The sequence below is a fragment of the Falco naumanni genome, chromosome 13 (assembly GCF_017639655.2).
Source record: "Falco naumanni isolate bFalNau1 chromosome 13, bFalNau1.pat, whole genome shotgun sequence".
Lineage (NCBI taxonomy): Eukaryota > Metazoa > Chordata > Aves > Falconiformes > Falconidae > Falco > Falco naumanni.
In genome coordinates, this window is record NC_054066.1 from 22,616,228 (window position 1) to 22,639,115 (window position 22,888).

Consider the following 22,888-nt stretch of genomic DNA (forward strand, 5'->3'; position numbering starts at 1 on the left):
GAATTACCAGAGAAAACAACTCTTTTTCATACAGAAATGGGATAATCAAAGTTTATCTGTATTCTCAGAATTGAGGTATTTCTTGTTCCACAGGAGTAAAGATGTTGGATTGCCCCAGTAGGGTGTTTTGTACATTTCCTGATTAACTCTGGTGCTGTATACCCAAGGAAATTCCAGCTTCAACTACTTACTCTGAAAGGAGTAAGGAAGAAGATGAGTTTGCTGAGGAAGTTAAGAAAAACAAAAGTATATTTAAGTCACATTATTCTGACAGAGTAGGCATGGAAAGCTCACCTGGGTATACATCTGGGGTGCCTCAGAACCAGGTCTTCAGCATATTGCAAGATGTGCTCAGTACTTTGCAAGATTGAGCTCTTAGTCATAAAAATATATTTTACATATAAAAATACAGCAGATGTCCCTCCAAAAATCATATCTTAAGTGTTATTACCTCTCATTACATTTTATACATTCAGAGACAGACATTTGAGATATACTGTGAACAGTGCAAAAGACTGTTTTATGTTTATAAAAACACGCATTGCAGTACCTTTAAGCGCCAACTGAAAGAAAAGCTGAGAAAGGTTTCATCCTCAGAGAAATTCTGGTCCAAGTTGAACTTTTGTTTAGCAAGTTGTAAACAAACATCTTAGAATGCAGAGAATCCTCTCATTTCTTTCCAGCTAAGGTAGTCTCAAACACATCAAGTCCAGCTTTGAAGTAAACCTGAGCTGAATTGATGCTGTTCAGCACCTCTGACAAGGCTGCTTGAATGGTCTCATTTGACTGATGTAGTTTGCACTGCTCCAGTGCCTTTAGCAGTACTGAAAACTGGCTTGTCCTTTCATCTAGTCTGTAAAGAATATTTCTGAAAGAAAACAATGGAGAATGGTGAACTTTTTACTCAAAATAATTCATCAGAAAGCATCAAGAAACTCTGCAAGTATCAGTCACACTTCACAGATTATACATGTTATGCACAGTAAAGCTGAACCATGGCAAACTAAAAGACAACTGTATATTTTTTATGGCATTGTAAACTGAATGTTCATTGATCTAGGTATACATACATTGAAACATTTGCTAAATCTGTCAAAGAAATCTCACATTCCTCTTTGACCATTCAAGATTTTATTCAAAATCATGAGCCTAGACCTATCACACCCCACATTAAGTACTTTCTGTCTCAGATGGATTCAATTATTCCCCTCTAAAAAAAGTTTGGTTATTACTGTGGACCCTCGACATGGTTGGGTTTTTCCCCCCTATCTGTTCCTGTTGTTTATCTCACACTTCAGAGGTAAAATTCTAGCTGCATTGAAGTCTATGGTGAAACTCCCGTTGCCTTCAGCAGAGCCTTTATTTCATGAATAACCCTTTGTGGCATCAGAACAAGAGCAACCCATCTTTAATGTGACATACTTGAAGGAAATAAATGCAACCTACAGCTGAACACTTATAAAACAAAATATATGTTTTCCTATAATACCTGCAAAACTCTTTTAATGGCTTGTATAAGAACACATGCAAAGGTAATGTTTGGTCCCTTGGAAATGTTATCTTTATGAGGTGTTGAAGTCCCAGAATGCAAAGCTTGTCAGTGATTTCAATGACACATTTTGAAGCAGGCTATAAATATTATCTAAAAACAGGTGTAATCATTATCCTAATTAGAAAACCATGTAAATATCATAAATCTCCACCCAGGAGTTCCATTGATTGTAAACAGAAGTGAGTGAAATTTGAAACAGGAAAGCTACACATGATTTGGTGCAGGACCTTTTCCTTAAATTCAAGGCAGGTGTTCAAGGCAGGGGAGAAATTGTTTCACAGAATGAAACCAGCAAGAAAGCCAGACAACTGAGATACTCTGTTAGTAACCTAACTGCATGACAGGCCCGATGGCAACACCAAATTAGTAATAAAACTGCCAAGTACCTACAAGACAGATGACCACAAAAGTATATCTTATATATGAATCATTTAATTGCCAGTCTACAAGGAGGAAGGAGCCCAATAAATGACAACACAGAACACCTACAACCTTCTGCCATGTCTTCCAGTTCAAAAAAATGCCTTGAATGAGGGGCAATATTTTTCAAAGATATTAAACAATTCCTATCCTCACAACACAATTTTCCAGTCTTATTGTTTTTACCTTCCTATATTGAGTATACATCCAAACCCAGGGATGTGCAAGAGGAACGGGAGGCTTTTTATCCCTGACAGCCATTTCAAGTGTTCTGTAATGCAATACACAGTAGTTTTAAACAGATGAGGGAAAGAATTAGAATCCAGCACTGCAGCAGGATAGCTTACATAGTTTAAACAGTAGGTCATCATTGACCTAGATCATTTAGACTGAAACAGGTTAGGAGCACTTGCAGGAATAGCTCAGCGGTGACAGAAACCTCCATCAAGAGGCCAGTAACAGGCCGATGTGCCAATAACACCTTTCGCTTACACTGTGGCAACCAGAGGCCAACCGCCTGCTTCCTCAGTTCTGAGCTGATGCCACTGTTCCTTGAGACTATGACACAGCTTACATTCAAAGGTGACTAAAGTATATAGTATAGACTGTCCCTGAAGCGTCTCTGTGATATAGAAAACAAAAACTTTGTATATTGAGAACCAGATAAATTCTTGGTTGGGTGGGTTTTAAGGATAGGCTGTGCTACGGGCAATACTGTGGTTTTAAAAGCAGGGATTGGGTTTGCTCCCTCTGAAATCAATTCAGGGCCTGCTGCTGATATCAGTGAGAGCAGACCCAGGTGTTTGAAGATCTGTCCTCAATAGTTCCCAGGCAGACAGAAGCCTGTTCGCACCCCTCAAAGCCAATGAAGAGGAGGGGCAATCACAGAGATTATCACATTACTCTTTTCTCTAAGAAGGCATGTCACAATCCTGTCTGGTTCCTGGTGGCTGGGAGAGTTTGACTGAGCTTTGAATCTGCTTTGAATGCCTACAACACTGGCATCTTGATCTATTTTAGGATCCCTCTATTCATTTACTGGGAGTAATGTCAACTAATAAACATGTCATAAGACAATAACCATCAGCAGAGCAACACTAACTTAAGACTGATAGAGACCAGACTCTAAAGAGAGGATGACCTGAAGACTGGAACATTTGGGGACTGCTGAGAAAATGTGTTGAATAGGAACAGATCTTCTCCTATACCATCTTCAGTTGTGCTCTAAACAAGGCACAGAAGCTAAAAAGATGGTTTCCCTTAACATACAAGGATATTAATGCAGTTTACCTCTACTGCTGCGATTTTGGAATCACAGGTGATTCCACAGATAATCCACAGGCAGGTCATCCACTGTAAAATACAAGTATTCCTAGCCCATCCTGCCTGACTATGGTATAAATCAGTGCCTAATGAGAAAACCTTAGTCGTTTGATGAATGAGACAAGCAGTCTACTGTCATAATTTACAAAAGTATCTTAACTTTTGCAATAGTAGTATGACTTTGGCATAGCTGATTGCATAGTATGACAGAACTTATTTTTTATTTTTATGTATGCAAATAAGTAACATTATATGGCACCTGTTTTTTCAGATTTTCTGCTAGAAATTCCCACCAGGATCTTGTATTTTCCAATTACTTATCTTTTCTTGGCAAGCCATGCCACCCCTTTGTTGAATAAAATGATTTCTCTCTTTATGCATGTTCATGAGAGTCAATTTATGCAATTTTACTTATCTCTGTCCAAGCTTCATGAAATGAAAAAAAAAAAAGAAAAAAGGGTTCGTCCAGTTTATTACTTCCAAGCCTTTACAAGTCAGAAAAGTGTTTTCATTAAAGATTACACATGGGCTAAAAAATAAAACACAGACATTTCATTGGCACAAGGCAGCACTATGTGACCACAACACGTATAATGATACTAAGACACTTTAATTTCTACTGTGAAATTCAATTACTTAAACATTCCTTAATACAAATTGGTTTTGCGGCCTACACCTCTAAAAAACCAATTCCATCCTCTAGCCTAATTGCTTAAGTATCTACCTTCATCTTTAACTATTTCGACCTTATAAATATAATTCACAGAGTCAGCATGACCCACACAAAAAACCCCAAGACTCCTAAACAGAAAAGTGTGATACATTATTGATGATACTAATGAAATTACAACACACATCATTCATTTTAATGGGCTTATTTCAATGACACATCACAGTGACCTGAAAAGTGTAACACTGAAGTAGGAAACCTAATTAGTAACTTCAGGCAGTACCACTGAAAGAGCTCAAATGCCTCCAAACAAAAGAATCAGTCTTAGCAAACCAAAGCAAAGAATCTATAAAACTGAATTCTGAAAGAAACTCTTCTATAACTTTTATAAGTTCTTTGCAGGCCTAGGAACAAAAGCATTATTGATTGAAATAACGCCATTAGAGTTAAATACTGTTTTACACTGCCACAGATAAGGATGTAATGTCACCCCCGCCAGACCAAAACGAATTTGACAAATTCTTGAATGACAGATCACACTAAAAGTATATTGACTTTCACACAACTTCAAGCTATTTTGGAGAACTGTCCAGAACAACTGGACAGTACAAGATAAAACTAAATTACTACGTTATTCTTGTCACAAAAAAGGATTTTTTAGCTTACAAGAAAAGCCTGTGCATAGGTAATGTACAACACGAGCTGAATTATTCAGGTACTTAGAAATAGCTTCCAATTTAAGAGCGTTTTTTGAGATTTTGAAAAGTAATTATTAAAGCATTAAGACATAATGGCAAGTATACAGTCCCACATGAAATGAGTGCAAGTTTTCTCTGTGGAATTACATTAGAACTGCTTACAGATAAATGCTATGGGCAGCCTCTGCCTATTCCAGTTATAACACAATGTGCTGTGACTAGAGATGTTTCAGCATTCTCACCAATTCAATTTTATAAATACCTGAATCATTTTCTCTTGTAATCTCCGAGAAAAAAAGCACACCACAACTGGGATTCTCTGCAATTCCCTTTCTCTTGATTATATTCAGTTTTGAATGCACTTTTCTTATATCTAGGAGGTTGTTTTCATTCATGTTTGTAAACCACAAAATATTATTAACTTGGTAAATAAATAAATGCATTCAAATAATATTTACATCTTGGGACTTCCAGTTACACAGGGTGTTTATTTATTGCAGGACATAAAAATGCTACAAATTCTTCTTCCTTGGAAAGTGCATGAGCTCACTTATTCTAGTTATTTTACACTAGTTTGTACCTCAGAAAATTTTATGATGAAGGTACAGAAAGCTTCCCTTCTTCCTCTGGGTCCCTTATCCTTTTGATCTCCAACAGTGCTTCTCCTTTCCTCTTCTTTTATTTTTTAAACTTTTTTGACACCCACATAGTTATTTTATCTTACCTATTTTATTTCACAGCACTATTGCAGCAGAAGGTTTATAATTACAAAATTATAGCTGCTAGCCATGTAATACAAACTTTTATCAGGACAAAATTTTCACACTGGTGAACTGTCATTACATGTTACTATAGCTGATCCAGAGGAAATTTTTTTTTTCTACAAATCTCATTTCTTGCTGGATCAAACAGTGAAAGACACTGGTTCTGGGGCTGTGTGACTGAAGAACATGCATGTGACCAGGGCAGATGAGGGTATGGTTTAGGACAATTTTGCTGTAAATGCTACTTTATTCCTTCACTGTCCTAAGTTCCCACTAACTCAGCATGTTATGTTTAAGGATCTTTATTTGTAATATGTTGTTCCTAATTTTTTTTTTGCTATACATTCTATCTTTTCTTTGAGTCATCAACTGCCTTCACTTAGTGCTCTTTTTTTTAGGAGTGCAAATTGTTCTACTGGTATATATTACAGAAAGTGATATACTTAAATCATGCCAGGAAGATATGTATTTCCATGGTACCAGCAGTTTATAAACTACAGGTAATCTGGATATCAAATCTAAATAAAGTCTAACCAACTGAAAGGCATTTCAAAGGCATCATTATGTGGCAGTGGTAAACCAGATAAACTCCGTCCCTGCCAGATAGAAATTTATCTTGCATAAGCGACAGGAGTTAGGACACCTCTAACTGAGTCAATTATGTCAAATGGAGGTTATGGGAAGTCTGCATTTAACAAAATCCTGTTGGGACACTGGACTACAAGGAGGTAATTATTCCAGGTCTGAATTCACTTTTGAGAGGCCAATTTAGAATAGGGCTTGTTAAAAAAATAAATCCTGATTTTGGTAGCTTTGTGAAGTGTCTTGAGGCTTGGTTTGGCTTGATTGCCTACCAAGCAAACAAAAGAACAAAGAGAAGCCAAACTGGAGTGATAGCTGGTTACAAGATACATTATCTTTTATTTCCCTACAGTTATCTTTGATTACAGTACTTTTTTACAGGTAACATATGCATTGTCCTAAAACACACTGATCTCTTACCAGATTATCACTAGAGCCTAACCCTAACTCTAGCATAAGTTTCAGCTTGATGCCCCTTGCCACCCTTAGATCTTTGTCAAGGCCTTGCGTGCACCGATAGATCTTACTGTGCCCGATCAGCCTGACCTGCCAGTCCCAGGCGTCTCCTGCTTGCACCTCTTGGGTGCTATAGGTCTGGCTGGAGAGGCCACCGCCCTCCTGCCATGGTATCATGCTTGGCTCTCCATCCTTTAAGGGAGCAGCTTGCTCTCATCACCCTCTGAAAATCTTTACCTAAATGGATGACCCTGTCAGACCCGACTATAAACACTCATCCCAACCTTAACTACAGACCTTCCAGCCTTTAAACCTATCTTGGTGATCATTACAGATTAATCTACTAAATTCCAAATTGCATGTACCAGCATTCAGAACCCTAACAAGAAAACCAAAAATCTTTTGAAGAAATCAAGCGAAGTAAAGGTTGCTTGGGGATTTTTTTTATATGACCAAAACTCAACATTCATAGAAAACATTTACCTTCACTTCTGTTTTGAAGTTCTTTTGATAGTTGAATAACTACTGGCAACAGAAAAGACTGGCAAAAAATAAAGCTACCAATGTTAATCTTGATTTCCTGATAATATGCATTGGTCTGTGATGGCTTGGAAAAGATTTCAAACTGGATACTGTATCTATGGCAACCTGTAGCTAAAGTTCTTCACTTTAATTAAATAAAAAATAATTACCTCATTTCTTCCTGTGATTTCTTACATGCTTGTGGCTTATGGTAGCAAAACAGCTTCTAGTATAATATAGAATAAACACGAACAAACGGGAGGTGGAAGCTTGATGCAAAGCTGCTAATCAGAAGAGGACTGATGTTCTAGAACTGTCTCAAAGAAGAACAACGGAGCTAAGAAGTCTGACTAGTTTGAAGACAGAGTTTGAGTAAAATCAGACTTCAATAAAATACCTGTTTGCACAGGCTGAAGATCAGCATTACCTTGTAATCACAGTTCTTCCCCTGCTGAAAATTTGCTGAGTTTAGGAAACTTATTTTTTCCCTTAGTTTGGAGTAAGTAAGATTAGTAAGTAAGAAGAATCAATCCTATAGCTTCAACAGTACAGAATGACTTCACAGAACAGAAGTGGAACAGAAAAGAAAAATTAGGATGCATTTGTTCTTCAGAAGTTGCAAGCAATTATTTATCACTGCTAAAGGGCAGCCCTCTAATTAATTAGGCATGGTTTTCTCCAGGGCTTTATAGAAATTAATTAAGCAACTTTATCCAGCAATTCCTGAAGAAGCCACAAAACACACTATCAGACTCTTTGCCATAGAGCTTTCAAACCCTATATGCAGCGGACGAATGATATATACTCCACAGAAATGTAAAAGTTCCTTGAAAACCCTTCAATATTTATTCTGTAATTTCTTAGAACACAGACTTGCATCTATACTTAAGAGTGATGATGCATTAAACAAAAATAATATAACTATACTTTAAAATGTTATTTACTGGCAGTAACTGGTATGAAATATACTTTATTTCAAATAACATAGCTGTTGGTAACAAATGCCAGCATGTTGTTCCTTGATTGGTTTATGCTACACTTATTTTTCAAACGAAAGAAACATGCTTATGCTGAATGATCTGGAGGAAATTATTTTTCTTTTAAGGATGTCTCAGTCTGAAATACTCAAAGTCAAAGCAGATGTGCTACTATTTTGAAGGACTGGAGGGAAGTAAATTAATAAAAGTATTATTTCCAAATGGCTCACAGATGATGTTCTGAAAGCTTCATAGGGATTTTTATTTAGAAATCATATAAAACATCCGATTCCTAAGAAGGAATACCGTTTCTAAACAAAGCAGCAAGCAGTGTCTACTCTTTGATGCAGTAAATTGGCTTGACCTTGATCTCTCATTCCGATCCTGTGTAGGTTTATCACCTTAAGTAACTTCATACCATGAGGCTTGTTTCAAGACCATTATAATCACAGCCAAAATCTGAAAGGTCATTATCGTAAGAGTTAATTATGGATAAAAAATTAATTATGTCATAATATGTTCTTTAAAGAAATGCCTAAAGTTATATTTTTATTACCTTCAATGGCATGAATACACACAAAATTAACACTTTTTAAAATCCTGGTTAATGTAATTTGCTTGTTAATGATCTCATCACCAAACTTCTAAACCCTCTTGCCTGGGTAATATGTTAGTGAGGGGAGTATCTCATACTAACTATTTTTTCAATTAATTCCACTTATTTTTGTACTATATTCAATAAATGTTCTTGATTAATATTGCAAACATAGATGAATGGTTCACATCTGTCATGACAAAAAGTGTGGAACCATATATTTCTTGGATTTAAAAAATGTTATCGACCCTACTATTTATAAGAAAAATGCAATAATGTATAAAATATGAAGTTTCTGTCATATTTAATACATTCAAAATCTAGTACTTTGTATAACTTTCTGAGATTACAGGCTGTTCCTCTCTGTCACTACATATTCTTGGTCTATTTAGCACCATAAGCACAGACCTGAGCAAGATCTGCCAGGAAGGAAAACTGAATAGAACTGTATCCTAATCTGAAGACTTGCTAGGCCTTGGCATGAGAGCTCTGCAACAGCCTTCTGTGAAAAGGTTTTACAGTTACCCAAACAGCTGCTGTGAAATGGGCTAAAATGTCTAGTAAGTCCACATATTCAAATAAATGCCATTATCCCCCCAAACCCCCAAGTTCTCTGCAAGGTCAAGATCATGCACATTCACGGAAAGCATGAGAAATTGTATGTCCCGGATAAACTCTTCATCTTCAGGACCACCAATGCGGTGTTACGTTACAATATACACAATAATATGTACTATATCAAAACCAAAATGGGTCTGATGGATACTACAGACAGAACTCTGTAAGTGTATGAATCAATCTAATTACAAAGATGGAAGAAATCCATGAGAAGTACATACAGGTACAGACAATAATAAATTAATGTATGTACACCCAGGTTTACCATTCATATCAGGGAAGTGAGAAAGCTGGTTTCCAGCCATGGCATAATTTCTAATTATAGTGGTTTTCTGCTTTTGCAGGTGTAATGACAAGATTTTCGTGTTCCCTGTTTAAATAAGATTTAATGTCTACTGTAATTATATCTCTGCAGATGGCTAATTCAGTAGTATTTATGCAGCAAATGCTCTTTAAATAGTAAAAAATTCCAAGACAACAAATACAGTCATTACTTCATGGTCATTACATGTACTGGTGATTCCAAAGGAAAAACCATTTGAAGTGCCACTTGGATGGATCAGGTGTTTTGAGAGTGAGTTACAGTCACTTTATTGCACCTTCTCAATATTAAGAAAGGGCATAATTCAGCATGATTATCAGTCATGAGAAAAATAATAACCAAAGCAGGAATTTGTAAGAGCATTATCAAGCTAGTAGTTGCTGCTGATGTATGCTAGGATAAATGTGCTGCTCCACACACGGATGAATGTTAAAAGAGTCAATATCCCAGTGGATGAAATTCTAACTATCTGGCCTAGAGAATAAACAACCACAGTGCAGCTCAATCACCCCAGAGGGGCCAGAACACTTCCCAAAGTTGCTCAGCACACAGAGAATGCTCCTGCTGCTAGAATATTGTTCCTACAGGTCCATCATGAATTAAACAGTTCCTACACTTTCCTAACTATGCCTGTTCTGGGGAGCTGCACTGGTAGCAAAAGGTATCCTGGGGAAAGCTTCTGTGCTATTTAGAGTTAGAGCTTAATTTCAATGCAACATTATGTGGATCCACTGAATGAGCGGATTCATGACTGTATCTTCTTCCCAGTCCCTCAAATCCCATTTTGAGTATCTGCACCATCTGAGTGAACAGGAAGTGATCTTAATTATGTCTGGCTTCTGGTAGCTGCTCAAGAGAGAAGAAAGTTCCTTTTGTCCTCCCACCCATGCTATACCCCCATGTAACAGTTGGTTACAATGTTTAAAAGGGATACAGTGAATAAAATACTTTCAGTCCACCTTATACCAAGGTTGTTACTCCAGATTCTGCTAGTGATTTGGATGCATGAATTTGACTCAAATTACTATTTTAAATTGAAATTAGTGCACCAAACATGTTATTGCACTTTTTTTCAGGATAGCAATAGCTATATCTAGTGAGCCTAGTGTTCAGGATTTGGTTGGAAATATTTCTTAGTTTGTACCAGCCTAATTAAATTCACATCATTCCTTGTCATGCCATTAACTAACTGGTTTGGCTTTGGTTTTAGGATTAGAAAAAATAACCTGGCAGTTAAGAACTGCAATTAGTGTCTTATAATTTTTTTTCTAATCAAGAGTAACCTGCAGAGGTGACTCAATCTATCCAGTTTTCTCATAAAACCCACTTCTAACTATGCTGTAAAAACTCTGGATACCAACTCACAATTGTCACCACTTTTTATGAATCCTGGGCACCAGACACAAGACATCTATTTAGATAAGCATATAAACCAAGAACCTAATCCTTTCATTCAATGTCTGCTACCAAAGGCTGGGAGAAAACTCATCTTCCAAGCAAGAATTAATTAAAGATTTACCATGCAGTTAGCAGCATCTCAGATCTTCTGGCAGTGCACAGCTGCCACTGTTCACCTATCTGATGAAAACTTCTTTTTGCCTTCCCACATTCTTGGGAAGAACATAAAACTATCCTTGGAATATTTCCTGTGATTATTTTTTTTTGCCATTAGTAGTTATGAAGTGAGCTAAAATGAAGCAAGTCTTACTGAAACTGCGTGTCACTTCTATCCTGAATATTTGACTTCGTCACGTCTAACTTATACTTGCATAAACTACAACTACAGTGCATAAACACTATGGAGTTTGAAGGAAGAAGGTAGAAGAAAATGGGATGACATCTTAGGTGTAAAAAATACACTTGGACAAACATGTATCAGAGAAAAGGGATCTGAACAAGAACTGCAGAGCCAAGAAACACCAGCGAAGGACTGGAAAGTGAAGTAAGTAATACCACTAATCATAACTACCTTTATAAGGTGTGGAACAATTATAGATGAAAAAGAGATGAAAATTTTGAAAGATCCAAGATATTAGGGTAAAATGTCAGATGAAAAATCACAGCTGTGCAGTAAGATGAAAATTCATTTATTCTGACAGAATGGCAAAATCTGAGGTGCGCTGTTCTAAAAACAGTACACAATTCTTTCTTCAACATCATTCTAGTATTGTATTTACAAATTGCACGTGGCAGATAATACCAGACAGACCATTATCTACTGCTGCCAGTACAACATGAACTGTTGCAGTATTTCCCACACTAAGGATCATCAGCACCATATCAGTTCACTCGCTGCTCCACATAATGCCATGCAGGAAAAAAATATGAATTCCACGTGTTTGGTTCAGGGCAGTCAAAAATGTCTTCAACATTACAACAAAGTATACAGGAATATTTTCTACTTGAAGCCACAAATGAAGACTTCAAACTGAAAAACCGAATCTGCAAAGAGTTTATAAAATGAGACAGAATTCTTATCTTCTGTATAAACTCTGGGCTAGTTTTTTTTCTTTTTCAGATGACATTGCACTACATGTTTACCGACATTAGTTTTTAAGATTAGCAGGATATTTGCATCTTTAATGCTTGTCCTCTATAAATCCCATGATGAATCCAGTTTGTTTACACATGGAGATTTAATACAGACTTCACCTTTCCTACTAAGTGTCTCTATAGAAACTTGAGTCTTAGGTCATGTGAATTTTCACACCTGAGAATCTGCTGCAGTTTATCAGCAAAAAAGAAATAAGTCCAGTAGACTCTGTACATATGTCAGGAACGTATACAACAAATCTCAATCTGAAAGGAAAACTTATGTTCTGGTGAACAACAAACACTTGAGTGGCATGAGATTGGAACAATGCAAATTACTCTCTTGTGTGGTGGTAAAAACATCTTTTGATTGTTCTTTCATTTCATTATGGCAAATTTACGGTGCACAATCTATCCTTGCTTATTGCAAGTATTTTATTCATTATAATGTACTGATTTGTTGTAATTTTTTAGCTCAATGAAGTGTTAATGTCACACTTGGGTATCCATGGCAAAAAGAAGAAAAAGGAAGAAGTTTAACTTGTACAAATGAGCAATAAAAACTGCTGGAGGTCTTCCCTGAAAACACAGATTGTTTTTAAAATCCTCACTTTTTCACCTACTTATTACTCAATTCACTCAATTACATCTACTAGACAAGTACAATGACCCTTGCAACAGTTCCATAAATAGCGGTGACAGATGCATACAACCTTACTGGACAGGTTACACTTGGCAACCTAAGATGAAACTCTTAAATGAAAAATTTTACACAAGTTGACTTTGATTCTTTTACAAAATTGTTAAAAGAACTGCCAGTCATGACATAACTGATCCTTAAGCTTATTAACATCTAATCATGGTCTAACTGGAGCCAAAATGACAGCCTGAGCCCTTGTGTGTCTTTTTTGGACTTTACTTTTAAAAGATCAAAGACACAAACTCTGTTTTTAGTGACTCAAGATTTGGAAATCTAGGTAGGAGCATTACACGGTATTCTAGGAAACCCTGCATACTGGATCCATCCAGTATCAACAGCATCCATCAAATATGAAGTTTAGACATGGACCCGAGGAAATCAAACATGTTCAGTATGAAAGGATATGTTACTGCACTAAGTGAGTGCCCTCTGACTGATACTGCATGAAGTTTTCTTGATCATCTCATTTCTTTGCAATATTATTATTCATTGTTCCAATGCCACTGCAGTGCTACGCCTTTCAACAAAGACACAAATTCCCTGTGTGAATACGTAAAGGAGTGCGCACACAGACTTGGCAGATACATTAGGTTATTAGAAGCTGTGAAGATCTGCAAATATAAGAAATAAAACAGACAAGGAACATGGGGAACGGTCTTACCCAGCCTAGGCAGACATAAGATTTAAGGTCAATATTTATAAACACCAGGAAGATACTTGCTGTCTTGTTATCCATGATACTGGCCATGTCGCTGTTTTGGTAGGTATTTTCGTAGAGGGAAAAGCATGCAAAAGCACGACAGTAGACTTCTAGAGTCTGAGAGTTTTAGGGATTAGCTGATGCACAAAAGACAAAGATGTTCAGGAAAGAGGAGACACATTGCTCCGCATTGGATTTGCCCTATTATCTACCTTACAAACAATCATTTAGGGAAATTAATTTTGCTCTCTCTCAGAAACCATGTAGAGATTTGGTTACTCAGTATCACAACAGGTGTCAGCCAGTACTTCCTTGACCTTATCAGACAAGCTGCTTTCACTGTAGGGAAACTGCCCCAGGTCTTTGTTTTAATCTATGTATACTTATGGCTGAAGCACCCTTCCTTACAGAGATAAAGTATCTTCTGCCCCTTGCAGTCAACTACATGTACCTTGCTGAATGCTGATGAGGGTAGAATTTGGGGTTTTCTTACTATATATGAGCATTTATAGATTCCTCTTACATCTCTGCTGAGGCTGACCATCTGATTGAGAGGACAATATGCTCGAGATTCCACCCGCCCCACCCCCGCCCCGATCTATGCACAGTGCCTAAAGTGATTGAACCTCTGTTCTTACCTTTAGCTTCATACGTGCTAAGCATAATCTATGGTTATTATTACTAGTAGCAAAATATGACCATCAGAATATATACATAAATGTTCAGCACAAGTCTATATTCTAAGAGTGGAAAGCAAGAAACGGCTAGAGGAAAGAAATAAACATAAAAATTTCTACTGATTATTCCATTAAAATAATGACAACATGTAACCCACAAAATTATCAATATTATGATAAGGATTATGTTATGAGAAGAAAAAACAGTAGCTATCCTATTTTGTTCCTAGGCATTTTTTTTTTTTTTAAATAGAGAGTCTGCCTGGGGTAACTACCGGGAATCACAGGAATTCTTCAGGTACAATAAAACTCAAGAGATTTTGTCCTAACCCCAAATCAAGCCCCAGGGTAACCTCTGCAAAGAAGGATAATGTTTCTCAACCTATTATTTTTCATTCTGCCTAAATTTCTGGATAAGACTAAAATACCCTGATGACAGCTGTACTTGTATATTTCCAGCACAGTTGGAAATAGAATATCATGGGGAAAGTATGCTATTGCCGAATTTTCAGTGCAATGTCATGAAGTTCAGGTAAGAAGGATAATCATCTAAACTACAGTGTTTACTTACACTGGATTGAACAACCTGCCAATGACAGTCAACATTACTTAACTTTATTCAGGATATTCTGAAAATATATATACATATATATATATATAAAATTGCCAAAGATTGAAGTAATTTGAATTCTGTTAGTAACTTTGAATAATTTTATTGCTTATTATAGAAAAATAATGCATCAATTATGCCCAAATGTTGCCCTATGACATTGACTGGAATGAGGCATCTATTTTTTTTTAAGTACCTATATACAGTAAGGGACTGCAGCTGTGGCAACGCGCGTACAAACCAGACATAAAGACATAGAAAAGATATATTAGTTTCCCTGTAGTGGGCAAGCACAAGTAGGTTGCAATCCACCTCCTGCGACAATGCAAAAAAATCCACCTTCCTTTTTAAGTCAAGTTCTAGAAGAGAAAACATGATACAGATCTAGATAGCTGTGAATTAGGACAAACACAAGCCTAAAAATGATGCCTAAACTTCAGCAGATTTGTCAAGTACTTTGATTGAGGTTGAGAATATAAGTCCAAATGGGTATACAGGAAGCAATCATTTTTTCATGAAGAATACGTGCTTTACTGTGCACACAAATTCTTCCTTCAGAAGGCTGTAAATTACAGTATTTATGGAATCTTAATGATCTAAACACAGTTGGAGCCTGAAGGTCAAGGCTGCAAACTGCATCCTAAATTTCTGTTTACAGATGAAGCATAGTATTTATTGCTGCACTGCTTGCGCTGCTATAGTTAAAGGGCTGCCAGCATTTCCATTATAAACCACTATTTCAGGGGTTTATAACTTGCCCATCAATCTTCTGACTGGGATGAAACATGGCATAGAAGGTCCTGGCTGTGAGACTGATTTTTTTCGTTTGTTTTCTTTACCAAATTACGAAATGAAAAGCTTAAGTTTTACAAGCAAAAAAAAATCCCAAACCCCCAAACCAACAACATAATTTTTTTCAAGTACTTCTAGTGTTCCTGTGATAAAACTAAAGCTTCAGAACACAAAACAGATTCATATAACTGCATCAAATAATAGAGGGACTTTTAAACCCTAAAAGTGAAGAATAACCCAAATAAATGTATAATGTTAGGTACTTTTTTTAAAAAAAGAAAATGTATTGCAGATTTTTAATGGCAGGAAAGGAAATCAGACATTACCACTGTCTTTGACTCTGTTTGCCGTAAAGGTAAGTCTACACTACAATTACACACCTTGGCATGGTACAAGAATGCATTGTTTTTAAGTAAGTATCTAAATGTTGACACACCTTACTGTTACATACTTCAGATTATGTCAGGTAAAATAGTTCAGAGTAACGTCAAATCCAATGTTTCCCCACAAACTCTGAAGTAACCTTATCAGCCACTGTTAAATCCTGTATCAAACCTAATGAAATAAGGAGGGGAAACATTACAAAATTTTCCCTTCCATGCTATCTACTTTACCACTGTGAATCCCGTGCTCTGCGCTGAAGTAGTGCTGAGAGCAGGAAGGTGAAAAATTCAATTCACATCATACCTGCGTATGTAGCAATTACATCTTGATGAATAAGAAACTTAATACTGCAAGCACTGCAAGAATTTAAATATTAGGAGACCTCAAAACCCCCTCTTACTGGAATCCTAAGTTTTGGCATAATTTGTTTCTACAAATAAGGACAGGGCCAGATTCAACAGAGTGCTGTTGCGATGCAACACAGACACAATACATTACATTAAGCAGTTTTATGGCTCCTTTGCAACACTATACCAGCTCAGAAAAGAAAGACAGCAGTGCTAAACCTGGAATATTAGATTTTATTTAATCACATTTTGGTTTATTTCTTTATAAGTCCAGTCACAGCAGGAATGAAGCAAATTAGTCCCTCCCCAAATATCATTATTTTATTTTCTTTATTATAGCTGTAGGGATTTTATTCACTAACACTGTTCAGTTCAGCACAATTATCTTTCTTTTTCTTTTTTCTTTCTTTTGTTCTTGTTAAAAGATGACCACATTTGGTTTATGCCAAGATGGAAGCATCTCTTCCTCCTGATGCTGTAGCTTTCTGCTTTTCTTCCAAAGTCTGTCTCTACCATCTGTCTGTTTTGTGCCCACTTGAAACAATCACTTGCACAAGGCATTTGACAATTTTTCTCATCAACTGCATCAAAGTACTGTCTTATTACTTTAGTTGGTTCTCGTGGCAAGTATATTTATATTACTAAATAACATAGACACCTCATTCACTTCTGTGTCCTGGCCCCTGTCTGTCAGTCCACTTCTGAGCTCTCTTTTTTGAGTATGCCAAGTAGTTTCCCCTAAAGTAAAATCTGGGTATGGCTTTAGGGATGGTTTGACTTGGGAAACCTCCTAATGGGCAGTATTGATGAGCCATTGGTTATCTTCAGCCAGAGTCCTTCAAAATAATCCCAGTAGGTCTGGTGAAGTCAAACAGCGCACATATGCCCTCACCCTATAGCCCAGGGCATTCCAAACATATCCCTGGGGCTGAGCTATGGAACACCACTTTGATGGGCTGTAATACAGTGCTTTGGACAGTTTGTACTGAAGCACGTGCACACACTTCATAACTTCTCCTGAACAGCCAGCGGGCCAGGCATTACTCAGACAGGCTTGGCCAATTCTTGCTCTTCGAACTTTTCTTAAGCTACTGATTGCCATTAGGTTTTTTTGGTAGAGGAATCTATGGTAAGAAATATAGACCTGTAGACTTCTTTCTTAGAAAGTGAAAGATGGAATGATTATGACATCTTACAATCAACCTGGGTAGTGCAGCTGAATACATATTGGAGAATAATTCTAACCAGAGACACGATGTTATGAATGGCGACTGACTAAGGCCCTCTTACTCACTCCACTGTACTGCCTTCGACTGGTTGAAACGCACCCAAGAGCACTGCTATATAATTAAATATGCTAAATAATGCTACACAGTATCTTGCATAATTCTGAATCTTCAATGAACTGTAAAAAGTTTTAAATAAAATATAGGAGTTTGTCAAGCAGTATTAGACTTCAAAGTATTTTCTTCTTCTGAAAGCTCACTGTACCGTCTAACACAAGTAGCTGTCATGCTGCCTGAGTAGCCATCACGCTGTACATCTTGTTAGCAGTGATGTCATAACAGAAATGCTACAATGCTGCATTCTAACAACCTCTTGTATTGTAATTAATTATTTTTTTTTCTGAAGAAATGATGAGATAGGAAAAAAAAGCTTTACTCTTGGATACTCAATGAGATTTTTTTTTTGTGAAGAGCATAACAGTTTTCAAAACACAATAATGCAAGATTACTATTGTAGCTCAAAAGAGGAATGTGTTGAACATCATACCTGTAAAGTCCTGGAGGAACTTGATGAACCAGGAAGCTTTTCTCCAAGCTTTGTAGCACATCATTGAGCATCCTGACTCTGATAGGAGCTCGCTCCTTGGGGTCATTAGCTGGGCGCATCTCATCTGATTGGAACAATTCTGCAGTGTCCCTCAGATGTGATGCCACTGTAAGCAACTGAGGAATGTCTACTTCTTCACCTAGAAACAGTAAGAGCAAGACAGTTGCCAGTGATTCAAAGAACACCACTTATTACACTTGCCTACAAGTCAAAATTAATAGTCCAATTAAAACCTGAGCCTCTTTTCCCTTGTGAGAATTGCGTAATAGATCAAGGAAAGCCACAGATCATTGTGCATAAGCTCTGATTATTTTTCAAAGAAGATCAATTTGGGCTCTGATGTTTTAGGATCTTATAAACTATGAAGAATGATTTTGGGCACAACTTGAAAGCCACCATTGGAAAAACAGGCATGCAGGAAGCAATGGTTATAAATCAGTAACTATAACATTTCCTCCTGAGACAGAATTTATTCAATGCCATTTGATGCTATTGCTCTCAAGTTTGAAAGCTTGTGCTTGAATTCCATAATGACTGCTGCACAGAAGATTGTGATATGCAGAGTTTAATTGAATTTTGTTCAACTTTTAGAATTCTAGAGGTTAACAACAGTTGTACAGGGGATGTGAAATTCTTCCTCTTAATCACTTAAATCATACAGCAATGAACCAACTAACACTTTGATATCCAAACATATATTCTAATCCAGTTGATATTTTCAAAACTTTATAAATTTGGAATTTTAACTGTTACTTTGTTTGTAATCCTACAGACACTGAAAGAATAACAGCCCACAGCACTCTGGAGCACACTGTGATTTCAGTATTTCCCCGTCTGCAGTCCAGAAAGAAGAATGTGATAGGTGAGCTGGAGCACTGTGAATGCGCTGTCTGTTCCCACCTGCAGGGCAGCTGAAGAGCATGCCCTCCTTTCCCAGTGTGCCATAGACCTGTGTTAATTTTTACAAGCACATAGCAAGAGAAAGCGTAGTCTGAACGTGATATAAAGTAAAAAGTAACATCAGTCAGCAAAACCACTTCCAGGATGCAGAAATTATCTTTAAGACCAAGCCTCACTTTGCCTATTAAGGACAGAAAATCAACTATCCTTAGATCTTGCAAATGACAATTTAATCAAAACAAGCCACTCAGCTTTAGAAGCTGTCTCGCCTTTAGTTGACTGTACAAACCCCAGTGTGTTCAGTATCCTAGTGACTTAGATAATTACTCCAACAGAGTGGTTCAAGACACTAATTAAATGAATACTAAAGTTCCTTGTCTAACAGATATAGGGAGAGACCAGAAATAGTGAATGGAGAACATCAACCCATTTCTCAAACTATTTATGGATGGAGTCTGAAAGGTGAGCAACAGGAATGGAAAAGTAAATAGGTACAACTAAGACATTCAACGAAATGCCTGAATATGACATATTCTCCCTCTCATACGGAAAAAGAGATTTGCTATTGGACACATTTCAGCAAAGGCAAAGAAGTTCATAGATCCCTATGCACTCCTGTCATTTAGCTGACTAACGTGTTCTAATCTAGCAAAATGCGAAATGATCCAAAATACATGGACAGGCACATGTTGGTGGCAGAGAAACTCTCAGATTTCCTCAACTATCCAGGTGAACTTCAACAATGAACAGAAGAAGCTCCCTGTAGGAACATGAGTGAGAGAAGATGGTTTATGTCTGTCTCAGTTTGGGACAAGGTTGCTTTGTCAGTGGCTCTTGCCCAACCCACCCTTCCCTAATTAGAATGGATAACAGGCATTGTAGTACCTTGATGTCCAGGATTGGTATCTGACTGTATTTGGATTAATTTAAGATCTGATTATATTAGGTTGATCCCTCAGAAAAATATTCTCCAAGCATATAAGCTTGGTACACTTGGGATATTTTTCAAAATATCAATATCCTTAATTTTCAAATCTCAGGCAAACATCCTGTGCAGCTGAAGAACTTGCAATTTCCATGCACATAATCCAGGCATTGTGCATACCTTACCCTGGGACTTGTGTCAATATGGAAAGGTTTAAATTCACCATTAGAAAGAGTTCTTTGTTTTCAGCAAAGCACTTCATATTCCAAGTAATGTGCAACATCTATAATTTCTAATCTATTATATAAACAATTATAAATATCAGCTATACCTTTTCAATAGGGAAGTTGAGATAAAGGGAGAAGACATCATTCAATATTTGGAAATGAAGCCAACCAGACCACCCTTTTAAACACAAATATTCTGTAAATGCTCTCCCTCCTCCACAGCATGCATTTTGCCCCTAAACCAACTACATTTTATTTTGCAGTCATGAGTAAAAAGCACCGTGTACATCACACTCTAAACCAGCTCTCATAAAACAAATGACCAGACCCTTTCTTAATACTTCAGTACAAAACCTGCAAGTGTCTACGGCTAGTATTGCCACAGAGAACTAAGGACACAGCTTTAAGGGCATCACCAGTTTTTACCACAACACGCTGAACTTCACTGTCAAGGAAAACTGTGATTTATGCTCTTCTCCACTTGAGAAGCTGGGAGTAGAAGAGTAAATGATTCTTAAAGAAAAGGATGCATTAACTAATAATGTCTTAAACATCTTGTGATGCTTCTACAGAAAAAATAAAAAAAATTGTGTTACTTCACTCAGGAAAAAAACACCACCACATCATTGTATTTTGTATTCCTTGTCCTTTTGTCTCCAGTATGAATCATGATGAATCACCTAAGCTAGCTGTTTAGTTGTTAGAGAAATAAAATTGCCAGTATAAGAAAGTGACTCAAGAGTATGTATACTCTTGATCAGAGAATTAGACTGTTGAATTTCATTACATTTGCTAAATGTAATGGGACTTTATTCAGAAACAGGATACAGCAAATAGGTGTTTATTTCTACAGACACTGAATACAATGGCCTTTCCTTATGTAACTGATTGCTTTTATGAAAGCACTGCTAGAGATTTAACATTTTAATATTGTGTTTGTGCCCGCTGGTATGAATGTACTTGCCTATGAATACCTGCAGAAGAATGAACACAGACAAATCAGCTGTTTAAGGCATGACGCTCACTCACCATGCGTGTGAATATGTGTTTGCATGTAAGAGAGAGAGGGGAAATGGCTTTAGGCTTTGATTAGCTTGCAAATTCAGGATCAGCTATGTGTTGTATTCACTACGAAGATTTTGTGTGCAAAACTGGATGATCAGACCTGGCAGTGGAAAATCTGAATGGGAAAGCTTTGTAGAAAGTACCCTAAAGGGGGCAGAAACACAAATCCATGAACATCCTCAGTACAAAGAACATGTTGCCATCAGCTTCAATTTTGGTACCATGACTGCTACTACCCAAACAAATTAATCTGGTATTCCTGTAACAAGTCTCTTTTCAAAGAAGCTAACATTAAAAAGGCATGCTGTGACATACTATTATGCATGTCGATACAGAGGGAGCCTGGAGAAGAGAAGGCTCCAGGGAGACTTTACTGTGGTCTTTCAAGGGGGCTTGTAAGAAAGACAGGGACAAACTTTTTAGGAGGGCCTTCTGCAATAGGACAAGGGGTAATGGTTTAACACTAAAAGAGGGTAGATTTAGAGTAGATGTAAAGAAGAATTTTTTTACAACGAGGGTGGTAAAACACTAGAACGGGTTGCCCAGAGAGGTGGTAGATGCCCTGTCCCTGGAAACATTCAAGGTCAGGCTGGACAGGGCTCTGAGCAACCTGGTCTAGTTGAAGATGTCCCTGCTCACTGCAAGTGGGTTGGACTAGATGACCTTTAAAGGTCCCTTCCAACCCAAACCATTCTATGATTCTATGAAGTTATCAATGACTTCATACAGAACTGATGAAACATATATGGCCTAGTGATACAGAATAGATGCTCAACCTTCCCTTTCAGTACCAAATGCTTTGTCCTTGGAAAATGCATTTTTCCATAACTTTTTTTTCTAAAGGCTGATGAAAGGTTCGCCAGTAATACTATAAAATATCCTTGAAAGAATATTGAAGACAAGATGTCAGTGTCTAATGGCAAAAGAAGGTATTTCTGTCTTACATACAGATAACATATACAGATAACTTACTGTTGCATTTTTCCCCTCTGTAGCAGTCGAGGATAATGAGTGGAAGAGGAAAATGGTAAAGAGGGAAACTTTCTGACCATTACAGACAGATGGAGAAAGTAACTCTGTAAAGCACCCTAAATGATCAGGGAACTACGACGGTCAAGCAGGTAAAACACCAAGCTGAAGACTAGCAAATAGCTGTAGGCGATGAGTATGCAGCCATCAAGTAATGACAGAGCTATGTTTCTGTATTGATTTTTCTAAGGACAGAGAGTTTAGACTGATGTTTTGAAATGTATAGGTTGAGCCAGGGCTGTGGAAAGTCATGCAGACTTTCTAGGAAATGGCTTATCATAAACCAGATTATTTTTAAACTTCTGCTAGCACTGCCTACTATTATCACCCCAAGTACTTCAGCTGTTTTAACATCTGTAAAACATCCATCCCAGGGAGAAGAAAGGGCCTAACTGATAGGAAGCAACACACAACTGACACTGCATCAGCCAACGAGCTGTAAATCACAGCCCTTGCCCTCCCTATACAGGGAAAACCAGCAAATCTCTTGCACTTAATTTGTCTTCATAGGCCTCTCGCAGCTAGGCGGTTCACAGCTTTTCCAATTTGTGTACTGGCTTCAGCAGCCTGTTATGACACCCACAACTAGAGGATCAGCACGTGCGCCTGAGTGCTTCCCAGCCACAACCTAAGGCTGGGGCAACAGAAACTAATATTTTGAAAAGTCT

General features: G+C 37.3%; 1 protein-coding gene across 6 annotated transcripts in view; it reads right to left on the bottom strand.

The window, feature by feature from the left end:
* Positions 1 to 231: 231 nt before the first annotated feature.
* Positions 232 to 22,888, bottom strand: part of NAALADL2 (N-acetylated alpha-linked acidic dipeptidase like 2) — a 496,311-nt gene continuing 473,654 nt past the window's right edge. For all 6 annotated transcript variants that reach the window (XM_040612990.1, XM_040612992.1, XM_040612991.1 and 3 more), the window contains 2 exons: positions 18,015 to 18,213; positions 232 to 868 (listed from right to left, as the gene is read on the bottom strand). In XM_040612990.1, coding sequence (XP_040468924.1) covers positions 670 to 868; positions 18,015 to 18,213 — 398 coding nt within the window. In that variant the 3' untranslated portion in view covers positions 232 to 669. The remainder of the gene's footprint in view (positions 869 to 18,014; positions 18,214 to 22,888) is intronic.